The 21,283-nt window shown below is 35.1% G+C and overlaps 1 protein-coding gene across 5 annotated transcripts in view; it reads right to left on the bottom strand.

The window, feature by feature from the left end:
- The window catches only part of Mtf2 (metal response element binding transcription factor 2), a 57,595-nt gene that overhangs the window by 17,412 nt on the left and 18,900 nt on the right, over positions 1–21,283 (bottom strand). For 3 of the 5 annotated variants that reach the window (XM_026403100.2, XM_077791321.1, XM_077791322.1), the window contains exons 2-9: positions 10,187–10,385; positions 9,997–10,078; positions 6,577–6,672; positions 6,242–6,342; positions 5,714–5,862; positions 2,112–2,207; positions 1,059–1,127; positions 132–255 (exon numbers count right to left, since the gene is read on the bottom strand). In XM_026403100.2, the coding sequence (XP_026258885.1) occupies positions 132–255; positions 1,059–1,127; positions 2,112–2,207; positions 5,714–5,862; positions 6,242–6,342; positions 6,577–6,672; positions 9,997–10,078; positions 10,187–10,385 (916 nt within the window). Of the gene's footprint in view, positions 1–131; positions 256–1,058; positions 1,128–2,111; positions 2,208–5,713; positions 5,863–6,241; positions 6,343–6,576; positions 6,673–8,068; positions 8,266–9,992; positions 10,079–10,186; positions 10,386–21,283 lie in introns of those variants that run through there. The other 2 variants (XM_026403102.2, XM_026403103.2) reach the window with 2 other exon arrangements.

Raw genomic sequence — 21,283 nt, 5'->3', positions numbered from 1 at the left:
AGAACTAAAAATAAAATTCTACTCTGGTCGTATGACTTGTTTCTTAGATTGTTGTTGTTTTTTTAAACAATAACAAAACAAAACAGAAAAAACATCAAGTAGCTAATGAAGTTAGCTCTAAGGTCACCTACCTCTCCAGGGTGCAATCTATCCCAGTTTTCATTAATGTATGTCATAAGCTCAAGTTCAGAATCAAAGTATTTCTTCTTGTGAATAACACTTAGGTTGTAAAGGCATAGGTGTGCTATATCTACCCTGGAATCAAAAAATAATCAAAATATACAAAAACAAGGTTTTTGGTTATTAAAAAATTAGTTTCTTTACAAAATCAGTAATTAATCCAAAGTAAATTATTCAGATGGATAGAGGGTCAATGTCCTAAGTCATATTTGTAATACAATAAATCATTACATATGAAAAAGCTAGAAAACATTAACAAAACATTAACTTATTATGAATAGTAATTATAAACTAAAAGATACCTGAATTACTTCTTAAAATGCATTCAAAGAGGATCTGAATTTAGGAGAAAATAATTTACAATCAAGATTTTTGTATTTTTAATACTACATAGAAACTACAGAACAGACCATACTTTATCAGGCTTTACTTTATCTAATTCACGAGTTAAATTCTATCTGTTCCTAAATTATGTAAAAGATAATAAAAATACTTATAAATACTTATTTTAAGTATTTTATTACTAAATCTATAAAACTAATCACACCACACATTCTGTATAGAATTACTATACAGAAACTCATGTTTGTTTAACCTACGTATCTTCTACTATATGCTATTCTAAAGGCACAAATGAACTGGAACAAGATTTAAAATACGTTTGAAAACTACATTTATGACATTCTACAATAAACAGCCTTATTAACTTAGCAATAAAAGTAGATAATAATTAGTGAAGATGGCTTAAAGATAAATAAAAGAAATAAAGCCAGGTATAAGGAACAAAGTTTTATTTAAGCAAGTACACAGACACAGAACTTTCATCTTGGAGATCTAATAATATAGCTCCTTTTTTCTTAACAGAAATCCATTCTTACCACTGTAATGGTAGACGTTTGAGGTATTCTGGTCCAGAACTGCAGACAGAGCAAATAAATGTATAAAACCTAAGGGAAAAAAATTTTATAATGTCATCAAGAATATAAATACAGGCAAATAGTCAGCAAATGAAGATCCTACAGTCAATGTAAGGACTCACACCCAAAACAAAAGGTAATTTCAATAATGAGGCTAAGATTTAAGGAATTTCTTTTCAAATGACAAAGTAGTTAGGGAGAAGGGACAACTTTCTAACTACTAAGAGTCCTTTGACATTCCCACAGATTCATATGTACCATAATTTACTAATGCTTGCGTGTGTTAGGAACTTGGTGGCTACCCCTATATACATTGTACCGTCCAATGCTCAAAATAACCTAGTAAGATAAGCTCAAAGGAGACATGCTGACCTTCTTAAAGTAAAAAAGATGGTAATAGCTGCATAAGCCAAGGTTGAAACCCAAATTTAGTGCTCTATCTTTAATTTTACCTCCTAGAACTCACTCTGTTCTTCCACATAATACTCAATATAGAAAGTATCTGCTTTTAGAAATTCTTTAAGGTATAAATTGTGTTTGTGATATGATTGATGTATGTACATTCCATGTATGTATTATATGTCAAAATACATTCTGTTGTCACGTATGACTAAAAAAAATTAAAAATAAATCGTATGGTCAAAAAAAACATAGAAAAAAATAAAATAAAATAAATAAAAAATAAATAAATTGTGTCTGTGGCCTTTTCCAATTCTCTGTCATACGATCCTTTCTAAGTTTTTTAAAGGAAGGTACCAATGATAATAGGTTAGGGTACTATGGAGACAACAGAAGTAAATGCAATCACTGACACTACTTTAAAGTTTTCTGGAATAATATCCAAAAGCACAAAAATCATATATATTTAAAGCATATTATTCAGTGTTTTCCCTGAAGTGACTTCTTTACAAATCACAGTCAAAATGTTTTTTAGAAATTACAAACTGTAAAATAAATACAATAAAGAAGTCACAAAAATAAAATTAATTAGTAAGATTGAAATGTTCTTCTTACCTATCTCCAAATAGCATTGGCTTTTGAAGGCATTGCACACAAGCCTCATGAAACCACTGCTTACATTTGCAGCACTGTAGCATCTTTAAATACCAGCTATTAAAATAAAAAAAAAAAGACTAAAATTACTACTTTTTGATGAGGTTTAAAAACTTCATTGTTTATTAAAACAACAAAGTAGCATTATCCAAACCACAATCATGATTAAAGCATTATGTTTTTTTTGGTTTTTTTTGATGGTGCTGGGGATTGAACCCAGGCCCTTGTGCATGTGAGGGAAGCACTCTACCAACTGAGGTATATCCCCAGCCCAGCATTACGTTTTTCTTTTTTTAAAAATATGTATTTTTTAGTTGTAGTTGGACACAATACCTTTATGTTATTTATTTATTTTTGTGGTTCTGAGGATCGAACCCAGGGCCTCACATGTGCTAGGCGAGCACTCCACCACTGAGCCATAATCCCAGCCCCCAGCATTACGTTTTTCTAAAGTGCAATTTTTTTTTCTTTCCCAAAAAGGTTTGTAATGTTGAACACACTTCATACCTCTTCTCTTGAAAAACAGATCTACTTCTAGTCAACAATGCCCAGCTTCTACACTAGTATAGGATTTCTCTCAAAGCACAGGCATGGGATCCATCCTTCTTTCCTTCGTAGTGCTGAAGATAGAACCCACAGCCATGCATGTGCTAAGAATGTGCTATACCACTGAGCAACATCCCCCAACTTCTCCACCCCCACCCCCAGGCTGGCCCAAATGCCTGCCCAGAAGCCTAAAACTTTTTTCACATCAATTCTCTATACCTTAGGAGAGGTCATAATAAGAGGTACTACTGTTTGCCCAAAATATCAAATGGCCATAGGCAGTATGAACATTCCATTTTATATCTTTACTGTGTTTCTATTATAATGAAAAGAATTTAGCAATTTAAGTAATTTAAATAAAACAAAGACATCTAACCTAAAACTATATCAAAGTATAAAAGTTTTGTCACAAGTTTACTACTGATTCAGAATACAGACCTACAGATCTGTTTCAAATAGCTGAAGATACTACAACTGAATCTTCATCTAAGAAGGATATATTCTCTTTTTAATTAGTATATGGTTTTACACCATGAAACCCTCTATGAAAACAAGATATTACTTCCAAATAACATCTTTTCTTTCAACAAATGAGTCCCACACTAATTGTAAGCCATACATAGGCAAAGGTTAAGAAGCCTGTAAAGTGAGCCAATTATCAAATGACTTACGAATACTAACTACAATCCATGCATTCTACTAGATGGTGAAACTAACATAGTTACTAATATCAGGCACATTTCCTATTCTTTTAATGTTTAAAGATAATGAACAATGTACCTCATAAAATAATGTCTACAGTGATTTCTACCTATTTTGAAAAATGGTTCAAACAAAATGCTAGGATTAAATGAGTAAAGGAAAAAAGATAAACCTGTTCACTGCTTCTCTTTTATATGTAACTGGTTTTTAAAAATAGACAAACGCTTTTTAAACTTGCAGATGACTAAAAGCTGAGAAATCTTACAGAAGTGTTAAATCACAAAGTTAATATTCCACAAGATCAGAGATGAATTAGAATAAAGAACTAAAAATCCATTCATTTATATATTCATTTTCAACACTGAACACCTCATGGTGGCAGTGCATGCCTGTCATCCCAGCAACTTGGGATGCTGAGACAGAAGGATCACAAGTTCAGCACCAGCCTCAGCAACTCAGCAAGGTCTCAGCAACTTAGTGAGACCTGTCTCAAAATAAAAAATAAAAATTGGCTGGGGATGTGGCTCACTGCTAAAGTGTCCCTGGGTTCAATACCCAATAGCACCCCCCCCCAAAAAAAAGCTGCTAAAATTATTAGTTGACCACCTACATGAACTTAGAGAATATCTACTAAATGTCTAAACAGGTAATACAATTTCTTGTATGATGCAAAAAGAGAAGCATCATGCCTGAGATTCTAAATAGCCCGTTAAATCATTATATTCTATCAGACTACTTCTGGAAACACTACCTTTCCCAATCATGGCATAGTATTTTAAGAATAACTTTCAAACACTGGAGAGAAACAAAATTTGGAAATTATATCATAAAGACTATTTGCTGGCAGTGGAGATTTTAGTCTGGAGAAGATAACATTATTGCTACATAGGTCATAGAAGTAGGAAATTAAATTTCTGGCATAAAATACACTTTTTTAAACTGGGGGTACTGAAGATTGAACCCAGGGGTACTCTACAACTGTACTAAATCCCCAGACCTTCATTCTTTGAGACAAAGTCTGAAATGCCAAGGCTGGTCTGGAACTTTCAATCTTCCTACCTTAGGCTCCTCAGTACAGAGGATTAAAGATATATGCCACTGACTTGCAACATTTTTTAGACCTACCCCCTATAACAGATAAAATGTTTAGTTTGAAAGGCAGAACCAAGGACCATGGACCAGAAATTAAAGGCAAATTTTCTAGAAAGTAGAATGGTGGTTTGTAGATGTAATTACCACCACCACCACCACCCACGACCCCAGTACTGGGGATGGAACCCAGAGGCACTTTATCACTGAGCTGCACCCCCAGCCCTTGCCAAAGCTGGCCTTGAATTTGTGACGCTCTTGCCTCGGTCTTCCAAATAGCTAGGATTACAGGGGTGCACTACCATACCAGGCTGATACAGCAAAATTTAATAATAAAGATGAATAAAATTATAGCCTCTAATTATGGATATATATAATTAACTACAATGGTCAACTTCAAATGATTTCTTCTTTATAATCTAGTTAATAATCAAGAATAAGGTGGATGTCAAAGCACCTGGGAGTCAGAAACAAATATACCATCTCTAGTACCTGGATGGCATATTTTTTCAGTTAAAACTTAGAAAAACTACATGGTATTTTCCTCTGGCAAATGATATCCTGTATTCATAAGAAATGGAATATTTAGGAAAGAATAGTAAGGTATGCCCTCTAATCAATCTATGAAAAAGTCTCATCTTTGTTCTGTAGTTTAAACCAACATCTGTCTCTTATGCTCTCAAATAACAGTATCAAATGTAACAATTTCTAAATGGTCAATCATATTAAATGTGAAATCCAATAAAACTAAAAATTTTCAGACCTGACAGTGGACCTCCACAGTATATATTTTTTCCCTCTATAGTTTATTTTTATAAGATACATAAATATATATAACTCATTTTAAAATGCCAGAATAGGGGCTGGGATTGTGGCTCAGCGTTAGAGCGCTCGCCTAGCACAGGCAGGACCCAGGTTCGATCCTCAGCACCACATAAAAATAAAGGAATTGTGTTGTGTCCATCTACACCTAAAAAAATAAATATTTTTTTTAAATGCCAGAATAGCCTTATAGTAAGATTTTTTAAATACATGAATATGAGTGAAACCTAGATGAGAATTTTTTGGGTGAAATAATGGTGAATTTTCTTCCCCTAGCTGTCTTTAGTGATACTTTCAAGCATCTGCAATTCACTACTAATCTTACCATCAATCAGTAAGAAAATTAAGACAATGTAAGCAAATGTAAATTACTTAAAGGATATTAAGTAACTGTATTTACTTACTCTCCAGGACCTCCACAATAGCAGTAACACTGCTGCACATTGGTTTTATGACCTGCATCCCATTCAAGGTCTGCCACACTATAGGGTAATGTCTGCTTCATGACTTGCAATGCTTTGGCATTTGGTCCTTTTTTAAGTGCACCACCCCTCTATATATTAGAGGGAAAAAAAATCATTTGAAAGAGTAAAGGTTAAAATTTTAAACACAGTTCTATAATTTTAAAATGCCTGAGACTGCTAAAAAAAAAAAATTCCGTTCTAAATTTCTAATATCACAAACTGATTAATAATCTCCATTTTCTGTCTTCTTTCAAATTACTGCCCCAATTCCCATACCACTGTCGTGAAATGAAGAATAACTTCAAGCCACTTAAGCATTAATTATTTATCAAACAATAAACGTCGATTTTTCTGGCAAACAACAATTGTTCATACCATTCAAATAAACTTTTGATGTAAATAATTATTATATTGATAGCACTTTTAAAATACCAGTTAGGGCTTTAGCCCAAGACACTTAAAAGATACCTTTGTTGTTGTTGCAAAAACACATTGTCGACAGAGCCATTTTTCATCTGAATCAATCACACTGGAATCAATATGAGGTGTATGACACAACTGATGGTACCCTTAATATCAAAAAGAGCATAAAGCAAATTCTATTTTATTAATAAATAATGCAAAACATATTTTCAAGAAGGCATTTTAGTACCGTTTCCTGCATTAAAATATTTACAATTGATGAATATAACTTAGGATAATAGCTTCAAATTACAAATGTATTTTTTAGTCATTCATCTTCAACACAAGTATTCAGTATATAACTAAATATTTCCACAAGACTAAAAGAAATCAATGTTTACCTTGGCCACATTTATCACATATAACCATTTCATTAGGAGCTTCTGAATACTCTTCTTGACATATTGTACAGACCATTTCCCCACTTCCAGTGGCTCCTAAAATATTTAAAACATACATAAAAGGCAGGGGGTCACAAAGAATTCCACATAAAACTATTTTTATGACTCAGTAGGTAGCCCACATGGGCAGTATTTGATAACTAGATCAAAATGTTTCACAAGACAAAATGCTATCTCTCAAAATGGTATTTCTAGTTTCTCTGTGTTCTTTCCACCTTTAACTTAAGATATCTGTGTACATTCACACTTCAGTCTGCTTTTTGGCAGAGGGCACAATTTACATTGTTCTCAGGCAGCATCTCAATTATTCATTTCTGATATTCCTACTCCTGGGGGTAGGGTTAGGGGTTGAGGGAGGTTTAAGGGCACGCATTCATTCATCCTACATCACTAATATCATGAGACTAAAGGAAAAGGGCAAGGAAAATATGTAAATAATCTCCTTTCTCTATGGATTCAGAATATATCTTTGGATTTACTAATTTATAAAAAAGACTGGACACCAATTATTTCATCTCTGAAATCTGGAACTATGCTGAACAATAATGTACCCTAACAATAAAGTACCCAATAATGTACGCCACTGTAAAAAAGTCTGGAGTTCCAGTTATCATTCGTGTGTGTGTGTGTGTGTGTGTGTGTGTGTGTGTGTGTGTTTTCTTATTTATTTTCTGGTACTGGGGATTAAATCTGGGGGCACTTTATCACTGGGCTACCATCCCCAGCCTTTTTAATTTTGAGACAGGCTCTCCCTAAGCTGCTTAGGCCCTCATTAAATTGCCAAGGCTGAAATTGCTATCCTCCTGCTTCAGCCTACTGAATCCCTAGGATTACAGATGTGGACCAATTCACTCAGCTATCAACTACACTTCTCATCTAAATAAAAAATCATTTTTTCCTTGAGCATTGTTATTCTTAAACAAAAAAGAAAAAAATTTAGAATATAATTGTATCACACCAGCACAATTATCATTTGTAATATTCTCTTCATGCCTATTTTAATACAATCAAAATAATAATACACAGTTTACTTGCATACAAACAATATTCATCATTTTGTGCTATGGGTCAAGTATTGTTAGACTATTCACGTTTTATTTAATTCTAAAGCTAACTTATTAGGTAAATATCCTACTCCTAGAGAAAAAGTGAAGCTCAGACAGATACAATAACCAAAAGACCCTCAATTATAAAGTATCAAGACTAGGATCCAAATTCATAAGACAGAATTCCTATTCTCCTCACCACTAATACTATGCAATAGTTCTTCTATCAAAAGCATTTTCACACAGCCAGTTTTCAAAATTATGACTTTAATAACTGCATTATATTGCATCTAGTGGAAAGAACCAAATTTACTTCATTACACTTCTACTGTTGGCCATATAGGTTAGCAATTATTGTTTTGTCTGGTTTTTGTATTTTTGCTTACTTGTTTGTCTGTTTTGGTCTCCTGTCGTCTCTCCTCAACTCTGTTTACTTGGTATGCTTGGTAGGACCTGGCCTCCCATAGCTCCTGGGTTTATGGCTCCAGTCAGGAAAGTAATCAGACAGCCTGGGACCTCTCAGCCCAAATCTGCAACTCCCTGGAAAGGGAATGATAGCCCCTGCCTGGAGTAGGTGCCTGAGTTGATTCCCACTATAAGAGTGAGAGGGAAGGCAGGTCTTCAGTAAAAGGGGTGCTGATCCGATAAACAATATACATTTACCTCAGAAAACATTCCTGAGGAACCTGGGAATACTTTACTTGTGAAGTTCAAGTACATGTTGTTTTGTTGTTGTTGTTTTTACCATCAAGTGTACAAGAATCTTCCCATATAGCTTAGTGGTCCTCTATTAGAAAATCTAACTGATTACTGTAGTCTTGGTCTTTGCATTTTAGAAATACAAGATTTTTTTTTGTTGTTTGTTTAAAATATGCTACAGTGAACATTTTTCCTCTAGCTTTTTTCTTTTAAATTATTTCTTATGAAAAAACTTCTAGCAATTCTAGAAGTGAGTCTTGTTAGATCAGAGTACAAAATTTTTATGCATTTAATGCAACTGTTAATAACTGAAATAGAAATTTATACTGTCACCAGCATTGCAGGAGTACATCATTTCAAAGAAACAAAAAATAGCAAAGGTGTTTAAATACCTTTTTGAAATTATGTAGTAGTCTTAACATCACACATATCTCCCTCTTATGGCACACATTTCTTTACTAATAGGATCACATTTTTCCTTATTTATGTAAACTTTCTTTTTTAATATTTATTTTTTAGGTGTAGATGGACAAACACAATGCCCTTAGTTTTATGTGGTGCTGAGAATCGAACCCGGCTCCTGCCCATGTTAGGCGAGTGCTCTACTGCTGAGCCACAATCACAGACAGCCCCTAAGTAAACTTTTTTTTTCCCCCTATGTATTGCTAGGGCTGGGGTTGTAGCTCAGTGGTAGAGTGCTTGCCTCGCTCATTTGAGGCACTGGGTTTGATCTTGGCATCGCATAAAAATAAATATAATGTGTCCATCTACAACTAAAAAAAAACTGAAAATAAAAAGTATATTGCTATGGGTTGGGGTTATAGCTCAGTGGTAGAGCATTTGCCTCACATACGTGAGGCCCTGGGTTGTCCCAAGTACCACATAAAAATAAACAAATGAAACAATTAAAAAAAAAAAAAAAAAGAAAGACTGAATCTTCTTTTATATATTATTTTAGAGATATACACACAAACATAAATAAATAACTTATAGGATTCTTACAAGAAAGAAAACTACTAAAACTATTTCCTGCTGATCTGTCATATGATTTTCAGGTTCACTTTGTATTTCCATTCTATAGTAACAAGTTTCTAGGTGCAACAAAGAGTTACATGGTCAAGGAGCAATCCTTTGTAATTCTAGCGGGTAGTATAAGGAGCCAGTGAAGAAAAATCAACCACAGATCACTATCTGATATACAAGGTGGGACTCTTATTAGACAGGATCCTTCAATTTTCACAACTTTCTACCTCTATGTAACTGGTTTACTTTTTCTTTCCGCTACTTTTTAAAGGAAAGGGGAAAAGGAGGGAACAAAAAGACAGACTTATCATAAACCTGCACAAACCTCCAAAAGACCAAAAAGTTGAAAGGGATACATAGCAAAAAGAAAAGGAACAGGAAGCAATATAACATGCTCCAGTCCCACTACGGAGAAACCCATCTTTATTTACAAAGTAAGGAAAAGGAATAATTTTGTTTGTAGGGTACTTTTTAAACTCTCCTCAAATGTGATACTGAATTATCATAAAACAAGACATTCAAAAGAAAATGTCAGGTTGAAGAAAATCATATTTCAGTATAAAACATGTTCAAGAGAAATAGTAGCACCTGCCTGTTTGAATGTCCTTCCAGAGAACCCAGGATTTAGAACTGTCTTCAAATATGATGAAGCAGCTCTGTTTCAAAATGTTTATCTGCAATACAGAAGAATATTTATTTCTTAAATTATCAACATGAAATTTAAGATTATTAAAAGTTCACTGCAAAAGCAGAAAAAAATGCCTTCTATCAAGATAACTTGCCTTTTTGATAGTTCCAAGATAAAACAAGCCATCTGACCATCTAGCTAGGACATCCTGACCCTCTTCAAATTTACATGCTGGCTTTTTGGCTTTATGTCCATCCTGTAAAGACAGCTTGGTCAAGGATGTTGGGGTCTTTTGGTTTCGACGTAAAGGAGACCGCTTGTGGACCAGTGAATTACCTGCCCCTGTAGAGTCTCTGTTTAGGAAATAAAAAAACAAAGATAAAACTTACTTATACACATTATACCAATGATATGTCAATCAAAAATTGATTTGTTAAAAAAATTAAATTGAAGGAAATACAAGAACCTCAAATCACAAATACTCTCCCAGTAAGTTTAAAACAAAGCAATAGCAATTCTCAATATTCATTCATTGTATACCCTAAAGTGAGGTCCAAATTCAGCAACCACTCTAATATAAACATATTTGGGCAGGTGTCATTAAAATATCAGCTTTAAGGGCAGGCAGGCAGGCAGGCAGGTCAGTCATGAGGAAAGAAAGCCTTGAATCTCATGACTGAGTTTAGATAAAGAATAAAAGTGACTTAAACCTTAACTCCTAATTATTCTATAGTCAGTAAAGACACATTAACTCTGGGCAGGTAGATGGGTATAGTCACACTCACTGGAAGGGCAATCAATATTTTTTCTAAAGGAAATCACTACTGAATTTTGCCTTACTTGGTTTTCAGGGGTTTACACACAATACTTTAAAAATGCAGACTGGGAGTCTAAAACAAACTGAGAACCATTAGTTTCACAAAATCACATTCAAATGCAAAGTGTATTATTAAGAACATTTACTTCTTTTTTATCAAGCGACCTCAAAATGATACACTACATGTAACAGTCATTCTATAAACACCACAGCATACCATCAAAATTCTTTTTGGGGGGTACCAGGGATTGAACTCAGGGATATTCAACCTCTGAGCCTCATCCCAGCCCTATTTTGTATTTTATTTAAAGACAAGGTCTCAATGAGTAGCTTAGCACCTCAACTTTTGCTGAGGCTGGCTTTGAACTCGGGATCACCTCCCGAGCTGCTGGGATAACAGGCGTACACAAACATGCCCGGCTATCAATTTTCTTAAAGATAACAAAGCAGTATTTGGTTTCACAGTTCCATTTAGATGGGGTTGTGGCTCAGCGGTAGAGTGCTCGCCTAGCACGTTCGAGGCCCTGGATTCAATCCTCAGCACCACATATTAATAAAAACCACATATAAATAAAAATAAAGGTATTGTGTCAACTACAACTAAAATATATTTAAAAAAATACAATGACATGTAAAACTACATAGATGATAATCCTAAAATTGACAGAATAAAAGTTAGTAAAAATAAAACAAGTGGGGAAGGAAAAATGTTGCATTATCTAAGAATTAAGGATAACTAATTTTAGGACCAAAAACTTCACAAATTCTTAGGAATCCTGACACTGCTACAACATAAATCTTAAAGATATTATGTTATATGAAATAAGCAAGACAAAAAGGACAACTACTCTATAATTCTAGTTACATAAGGTACAAAGAGTAGAAGAATAGTCAAATTCATAGAAAGTAGAAGGATGGTAGGTAGGGGCTGGGAGGAGGGGAGAGTTAATGTTCAAATGGGACAGTTTTAGTTTAAAACAAAATACATTTTAAAGATATCCAAAGAAATAATAACTAATACCTTAAGTTGCTTAAAAACATTAATCTATACATCCAAGAAGCTCAACAAACTTCAAATACAATAAGGGCAAAGAAATCTACACTCAATCACACCACAGTACAAATGCTGAAAGACAAAAAGAAAATCTTGAAAGAAGCACGTATAAGGAAATCCCAATAGAATTAATGAGACTGCTCATCAGAAACAATAAAAGAAGGCAGCTGATGACATAAAGTGCTGAAAGAAAAATTGCCAACCAAGAATCTTATAGCTAGCAACACTGTCCTTAAAAAACTGGAATAGAGGGGCTGGGGTTATGGTTCAGTGGTAGAACGCTTGCCTAGCATGTATGAGGCACTGGATTCAATTCTCAGCATCACATATAAATAAGTAAAGGTCCATCAACAATTAATAAAATATTTTTTTAAAAAAACTGGAATAGATACTTCCAGATAAACAAAATCTGTACCTATTATTAGCATGCCACCTTACAAGAAACACTAGGGAAGTTCTTAAGGTTTAAAGTAAATAAATCAAAAAGAAATTAAAATACACTCACATATCAAACAACAACATTGGTAAAAGTAATTAAATAATTATAAAAGAATGAAAGCATATTTCCTCCAAACCAAATATACAAAATATTAAGTATATAATTCAATTGTTAGGCCTAAAACATATAGAAATATGCTACATTTGAAAAGAACAGCAAAAAGGAGGCATGTGGGGGCAAAACAATATTAAAGAAATGACATATAAGATAGTAACTTGAACACAAAGCAATGAAGAAAATCAAAAAAGGTAAATACAAGGATAAATATAAAATGAAGTTTGTCACATGGAGAAAGTATCTGCTGTATCCGTAAGTCACTCACTGTTTCAAGTAAAAATGGTGTTCTATGAAATAGCTACTATTAAACTGGCAGAAATACCCTATGCATGCTTCCTGTTTCATCACACATGATATTAAAAACCTAAATTCAAAATCCAAATTTAATAATTTTTACTGTTTCATTAAAAACGTTCTTAAGTAAAATTAAATTGTGCATATATGTCTATGTCTATTTTATATTTTTTACTGTGAGCACATATCAACGAAGAACACTAGCAAAGTCTGATGTCACTACCTTGATTCACACTAAGGTACAGAGCAGTTTTAGCTAACATTGTTTGTGCACCATCTGTACACGTCAACACAGTAGGGAAGGCAAAAAAAGAATCAGGTGTGCTACAATTCCAGCTATTGGGAGGTTGAGGTGAGAGGATGGCTAGAGCCTAGTAGTTTGAAACAAACCTGAGCAACATGGTAAGAACCCATCACAAAGAGAAAAGAAAAAGAAAAATTTTAGTATTATTTGATCTTGCAGATCCTCTGAAAGTGTCCATGGATTACATTTTAAGAGCCATTGTTCTAAATAAAGAAATTATATACTGCCATATATATTGTTAAAGCCATCTATGAGAAAGGGATGCTTTAGTAATATGAGGGGTTTAAATGTCTGACAGGATAAGTACTAAAAAGCATAAGATGGAAAATGAATCACAATTAATTCTATCATCTGGAATGCTCAAAGCCAGGCTGAAACCTTTCGACACTGAAACAATTTTATACCTTCAAATCACAATGTGAAAATAACCATGTTAGCAAAATCAACTTTTAAAAAGCTATACATCTGGTGATTACCTGAGGGGTTTTATACCCCTTATGTAACTAACCAAAGCCTAAACAACATAAATATGGGTAAGAAATGACCTTAAGACAATGCCAAGGAGTTGAAACTATGTTATGACCTAGAATCTTCTAATTCTGAAGTGGAAAATGTATAAAACAACCAACACTGCAAACATTCCCAGACAGTTTTATATGCTCCACTATTGTTTAAATAAATGCCCCTCCCTTTTTCTTGATGGTGAGGTCTGCTTCTTCCTTACTCTACCCTGCACTATTCCCATGCAGAGTTAAGTGTCCGTAAATCTTAAGATGTCATAAGATCTTATTTTTTCCATTGCCTACGGTTTATGTCATGCTTTTCTTTTCTTCTTTTTTTTTTTTTTTTTAGTGAGAGAGGGAAAGAGAGAGAGGGAGGGAGGGGGGGAGGGAGGGAGGGAGGGAGGGAGGGAGAGAGAGAGAGAGAGAGAGAGAGAGAGAGAGAGAGAGAGAGAGAGAGAGAGAATTTTTTAATATTTATTTTTTAGTTTTCGGCGGACACACCATCATTGTATGTGGTGCTGAGGATCGAACCCAGGCCACACGCATGCCAGGTGAACGCGCTACCACTTGAGCCACATCCCCAGCCCCTATGTCATGTTTTTCTTAATATTCCAATGTGCTGTGTCTTGGAATGAAACCTAACCTAGTAACAGTTACCCTTGATCCCTTATATCTCTTCCTACAACCTTATTTCTCCTCCCACTCATAGCCAAACCTCTAACAAAGTTGTTTAAGATTACCATGTGCCCCACCCTACATTAAGAATTTTGCATATTCATTTGTAAAACATTTTTATTTTATTTTTTTTAGTTGTAGTTGAACATAATACCTTTATTTTATTTGTTTATTTCTTATGTGGTACTGAGGATCAAACCCAGCACCACCCATGTGTGCCAGGGAAGCAATCTACAGCTGAGCCACAACACCAGCGCCCACCCTCCCACCAACAAAACATAAAAATAAATAAATGAAATAAAGATATTGTGTCCATCTACAACTAAAAAAAATGTTTTTTTTTAAAAAGAATAATCATTGTAATGCTGGGTACAGTGGAACATGCCTGTAATCCCAGCGGCTCTGGAGGCTGAAGCAGGAGCATCCCCAAGTTCAAAGCCAGTCTTAGTAATGGCAAGGTGCTAAGTAACCCAGTGAGACCCTGTCTCTAAATAAAATACAAAACAGGTCTGGGGATGTGACTCAGCGGTCAAGTGCCCTGAGCTCAATCCCCAGTATCAAAAATAAAGAAAGAAAATAATCACAGTATCAAATACTATGTACAATTTTCCTTTTTACTATAAACTACTACAAACTTTAAAAAGGAGACAAAACAATTATAATGAACTATTATTACTGAGTTTGAATTATCATCTCATGGTCAAAATCATTCAGTAATACACCCATTTTTCTCATCTTTACATGTATATTATCTAATGTCATCGATATTGTCAAATTGTTCTCCTAAAAGGTACCGATCAACATTCTCTTTCAGCTCCCTACCATCATGTGAGCCGCTTCCCTCTGCCATACTCTTCCACCATGTTGTTCTGCCTCACCTGGAGCCAAGAGGAATGGAGCTAGCTGTCAATGGACTGAGACCTCTGAAACCAAATAAATCTTTCTTCCGCTAATTGTTTTTGTCAGGTCTTTTCTAGTCACAGCAGTCAAAAAGCTGATTAAAACACTAGTATTAGGGGTGGAGTTGTTGGCTCAGTGGCAGAGCGCTTGCCTTGTATTTGTTCGATCCTCAGTACTACATAAAAATAAATAAAGACCTACAACTAAGAAAATATTTTTTAAAAAACTAGTATTACAACGCTGCTAGTGACATCCATCTTGAAAAAGACTCAACAAAGATGTTTCCTCCCTTAAGAGCAAGTAAAAACCAACGGTTTAAGCCACTATTTCTTTCTTGTTCTACTGTTCCTACAATAAATAAGACCTTGACTCAAGAATTTAGAAATTAGCTAAATAATTTTAAAAGAATGTGCCTTAGGGAAAATTTTGAATTCCTCCCAATCCATTCCTTAATTTTATTCCTCCAGCAAACTAGAAGACCATCTGAATTAGTTGTGTGACCCTGAATAAACAGTTCATTTAATTTGGCTAAAATAATCTCTTAAGTACTATTGTGAACTTTAAAATAAAGGGTAAGAGCTGGTCACAGTAGTGCATACCCATAATCCCAGTGATGCACACCCATAATCCTGTGATTCGGGAGGTGGAGGTGGGGAGACCCTAAATCTGAGGCCAGCCTAGGCAACTTAACAAGATTGTCTTATAAATGATAAAATAAATTTTTAAAAAATGAAATAATAATAAGCCCAGCAAGGTGGCACATGCCTGTAATCCCAGCAACTCCGGAGGCTGAGGGAGAATCATGAGTTCAAAGCCAGACTCAACAACTTAGCGAGGCACTTAGCAACTCAGTGAGACCTTATCTCTAAAATATTAAAAAGGGCTGGGGATGTAGCTCAGTGGTTAAACACTCCTGGGTTCAATCCTCAGTTGGTACAAATAAAATAAAATAATAAAAATAAAAGGGAGGTTGGGGATATAGCTCAGTTGATAGACTGCTTGCCTCAGATGAACAAGGCCCTGGGTTCAATCCCCAGTACCACAATAAAGAAATTTTAAAAAAATAAAAGGAGCTGGGGATGTAGTTCAGTGACAGAATGCCCCTGGGTTCAATCCCTACTACCACACCAAAAAAATAAAAGAACTAAAAATATAAAAATATAATTAAGAAATTATATTTTGCTAGGTCCTTACTAACAAATGATAAAAAGAAACCTCAAGAAATCTGATTCATCTTCAGGTCAATTACTATTCCTTCAATAAATATTTAATTAGTGCCTGTGCTAGGCCCTAGGGATAGAATGTTGAATAAGATAGTCAAGGTCTCTATTCTAAGAACTCAACATTCTAAGAAAAATTCAGCTAGATCTTCTTTATAAAGATTTTTTTTTTTAAATTCAAACCCATCCACCACCAATTCAGGTTAAATACTCTCTTGGTATGTTATAGTTCCTCCACCATTAAATTTCTCAAACTGTGCTCTATTTGCCTAATTGTCTTTACTTATTCTACACCGGCTACATAGCCTGTACTCAGAGGGGAAGATTGTCCTTTCTTATTTACCATAACTTTCCCAGTGCCTAGCATAGCATGCAGAATGCAGTAGGAGTATAATTAATAATCAATGAACTACCAGAAATAATTGGTAGTTTAATTAAAGGCAATATCCTTAAGGGCCAAATGTCACTGCCCTGACATAGGATTCACCTCTCCAGTAGAAACTTTCATCCTTCTACTGTGCTGCTACACTTTCCATCCTCTTCTCTGGTAACTCCAATCAACCAAGACCGATCCACCACAACCAGGTACTCCTGCAACTACTCTTTAGCCCATGAAGTGCCACTAGGCAGCTAAGGGAGAAGAAAAAAATCTAATTCTACTTTACACTGCCATATCTCCTTTTTCTTTAATATTTTTTAGTTTTAAATGGATCTTTTATTTTATTTATTTATTTACATGTGGTGCTAAGGATCAAACCCCGGGCCTCACACAGGCCAGGCAAGTGCTCTACCACTGAGCCAAAACTCCAGCCTGGGAGCACTCTCCTTCTTGACTCACCAATCCAGAAAACCAAATAACTTTGAAAAATAGCAGGGGGAAAAAAAAGAGCACTGCTGAGAGAGGGGAAAAAAAAGAAAAAACTGCTATCCTAACTCTGAGCACCAATAGGTCTCATCTCTTAAGAACACAAACCTGCCATGATTCCCATGCTCTTTCCAGTGATTTTTTTCATTCCATTCCTGGGAAAAATAGCAAATATGTGGGTTAATCTCATGTGAAAGATAAAATCTTACTGAGAGTGATACTTGGTGAGATCTTTCTTTCAGACATAGTCAAATTCATGAGGCCAAGCAGGGCCAAAGTAGGACCCAGAAGCAAGGGAAACAATAAACAAACTTGGTCCTGTACCAAATCTATAGGTAAGGAATTCTCATGTCTTGAGACAGGTTATAAATAAAATGAAGCTTGGATGCCTTCTTTTTGATTGAGTAATGCCTTAAAAATCTTATATCAAATGAACATCAACATAGAAAACAAAAAGCAGAAAGCTTTGGGCTATCCAGACCTTCTTTCTTAAAAAACTACTTTCCTGACTCAAGCCCATCTATCAAGTTCAGGTTAAACATTCTCTTGGTATGGTACAGTTCTTACATCATTAGACTTCTCACACCATGTTCCATTTGCCCTACTCTATTTCTTGGACTGAGAAACATCATGATGTTTGTATAATCAGAATGCATATTTTCTTTAAAAAAATAGTAGAAAAAGGAATAAAATGAAAAACAATATATCAGCTGAGTGCAATGGAACATGTCTGTAATCTCAGCAACTCAGGAGGAATAAGGCAGAAGGACCACAAGTTCAAAAACAACTTTGAGAGACACCCTGTCTGAAAATAAAAAATTGAAAGGGCTGTACACGTAGCTCAATGGTAGAGCACGTGCTTGGGTTCAATCCTCAGTATAGTACAGCACACACAAAAAAGAAGAAAACAATTACAAACAACCCCACTACTTCTCTACCCTACTCCCTCTCACCTTCCAGTTCTGCGATCAAAGGCAGGTGGTTTTTTTAATTCTTCAGGCAGTTCTGAGAAGTACCAAACAATGTGCTTATACTTCTCTCTTTAAAATTATCAATTTCATACCTGACTTCTTGCTATAAAAGATTATTCACATCTTACAACTCCCATTTCCTACCTCTTTTATAAATTTTATTGGGCTAATTTCATTAAATCACTACTTAAATAAAACTCTAAATATTAGTCACTGCAAAAGTTAAGTAGTAGTAAAGGGCTGGGGATGCAGCTTGGTAGTACAGGGCTTACCTAGCATGTATGAGGCCCTGGATTGGAGCCCCAGCACCACAAAAAAAAAAAATAAAAATTTTAAAAGTAAGTAGTTGGGGCTGGGGTTGTAGCTCAGTGGCAGAGTGCTTGCCTAGTATGTATGAGGCACTGGGTTTGATTCTCAGCACTGCATAAGAAATAAATAAATAAATAGTCCATCAACCAAAAAAGTATTCTTACCAAATTTCTATTCACATATAATTTTATCCCAGGATTGCTTAATATATCCTCTTATTGTCTCATTTCAAATTATCAAAGATAATTTCAAAACCTTTTATTTTCTATAGGTAACTCCTGCTTCTAGAGCTCTTCATGCTCCTGTACCAATCAGAATGACTGTCCTCTAGGCCTTGTCCTTATCATCTTGGAAGTTCTCCTAATCACTCTGCTTCCTAGATCACATATTATTTTGCTTCAATAGTGCCATGCAATAAAAGGAGGTGTGCATGTGAATTTTCCAAGCCTTCATGTATCTAAAAATATCTTTCTCTCACAAATGACTTATAAAGACATGGGGCCTGTAGGAGAGGCAGAAGGCTGGCTTGTGTCCAGAAGTTAAAGGACAATCTAGGCAACATAGTGAGACCTATGAACAAAGAACAACACAAATATAACAACTGTCTGATATTTTCCTGCACATAGAATTTTATGTTGAGTATAACTTTCCCTCAGAAGTTTGATGATTTTTTTTTCCTACCACACCCAGGACATAAAACAACACTTCTACTCTTTTTACTCACTGGTTAGATTACCTCTTCCTACCCTGGTTTTTTAGGATCTTTCTTTATCCTTGATGGCTTAAAATTTCATTAAGAATATGGCTTGAGTGGCTGGGGTTGTGGCTCAGCAGTAGCATGCTCCCCTATTACTGTGGGGCCCTGGGTTCGATCCTCAGCATCACATATAAATAAATAAAATACGACTAAAAACATATTTAAAAACAAAAAAGAATGTGGCTTGAAGTTTTACTAAGGATATATCTAAGTATAAAGACATCTTTCAATCATACTGTCCCTTTCATTACCTACTTCTTTAGAGATTTTGTTTTTTCTCTTTATCTTGGGTTCTCCTTTCAAGTTACAGGCTTTCCTCAACTATTTAGAGATCCTTAGGTGTCCACAGATTTAACACTGAGGTTATTATAGGAATGTGCATGGGAACTCTTTGAGACATGAACTTTGCATTAGGGTGAGCAGGTGGTTTAGATGTGAGGTGTCCCACAAAAGCTCAAGTGTGAGACAATGCAAAAAAAGGCTCCCAGGTAAAATGTTCAGATTATGAGAGCTTTTTTAACCTAATTAGTGGGTTAATTAATGGATTAACTAAGTGGTAACTGCAGGCAGGTAGGGTGCGACTAGAAGTAGTAGGTCACTGGAGGTATGCCTTTGGCTGGGTGAGAGGGAGTTAGATTTTGTTCCTGGTTGGTGAAGCTCTTTGTTTCCTAGTTGCCATGTCCTGAGCTGCTTTCCTTCACCATGCCCTTCTACCATGATGTTCTGCCTCACTTCAGGCCAAAGCTAGAGAGCCAGCCAACCATGACCTGAACCTCTGAAACCGTGAACCAAAATAAATGTTTCCTTCTTTATATTGTTAAGTCTTTTGGTCACAGTGTCAAAAAAAAGCTGACTAAAACAAGTGGAAAGACAACACTTAGGGTGAAAACCTCCAAATGCCAAAATATGGAAAAACACAAAAATGCAACCATATTATGAACTACACACACACACACACACACACACACACACACACATACACACTTGTCTCCTAAGCTGCTGACAGCTTTTATGTGAAAACTAGTTTTCAGAATATACTTTAATTAACCAGAACATTTTACCACCAAAATAATGTAGATTCCTACAACTATTTTATGGTAAGAGTATAATTAAGCTTAAGAAAAACATGATTTCTAGCCAGGCACAGTGGCGCCATGCCTACAATTTCACCAGCTCAGGAGGCTGAAGCAGAAGTATCTGAGTTCAAAGCCAGTCTCAGCCAAAACAAGACACTAACAACTCAGTGAGACCCTGTCTCCAAATAAAATACAAAATAGGGCTGGGGATGAGTCTCAGTGGTGAGTGCCCCTGAGTTCAATCTCCAGTACCCCCCTACCCCCACCCCGCCAAAAAAAAAAGAAAAAGAAAAACATGGTTTCTAAATTTACAGCTGTGGTAATTCAACAAATATTTGTTGAGTGGCTCTTATAAATCAGCTATAGTAAGCTGGATATTAGGAGGGAAAAAAATGGGAAAGATACAGTTCATACACTAAGGAAATAAAGACCAAGCAAAGAAATACATCCACACACAAAAAAAACTATGTGCAATATAATTCCTAACATGAATAGATACAAAAAGAAATACTATCTAATCCATCCAGAAGCAATAGGCAGTGTTAAATAAGACTTCATTGAAACTCACTTTTTTTTTAAGAGGGTTAAGTAATGGTAATGTAATGGTTAAGTAATTCAAAGATGAATTTCAGAGAGGACTTCATAAACCAAGACAATATATGCAAAGGCACAAAGTCAATAACAGACAATTTCGTAAGAACAAAAACTTCAGTATAATTACAGCTTAAATTTTAACAGTGAGAAACAGGCAAAGCTAACATTGGACAAATGAGAAAAAAAGCCCACCTTGCAACTAGGCACAATGGTATATACCTGTACTCCCAGCTATTTGGAAAGCTGAAGCAGGAGGATACAGATTCAAAAGCCATAGCAAGACCTTTGCAAAATAAAAAATAATTTTAAAAAGACTGGAGGCTGGGCTTGTGGCTCAGTGGTACAGCACTTGCCTG

This window comes from Urocitellus parryii, chromosome 11, assembly GCF_045843805.1.
Source record: "Urocitellus parryii isolate mUroPar1 chromosome 11, mUroPar1.hap1, whole genome shotgun sequence".
In the NCBI taxonomy this organism is placed as follows: domain Eukaryota; kingdom Metazoa; phylum Chordata; class Mammalia; order Rodentia; family Sciuridae; genus Urocitellus; species Urocitellus parryii.
This window is presented reverse-complemented; position numbering and strand designations above follow the sequence as displayed.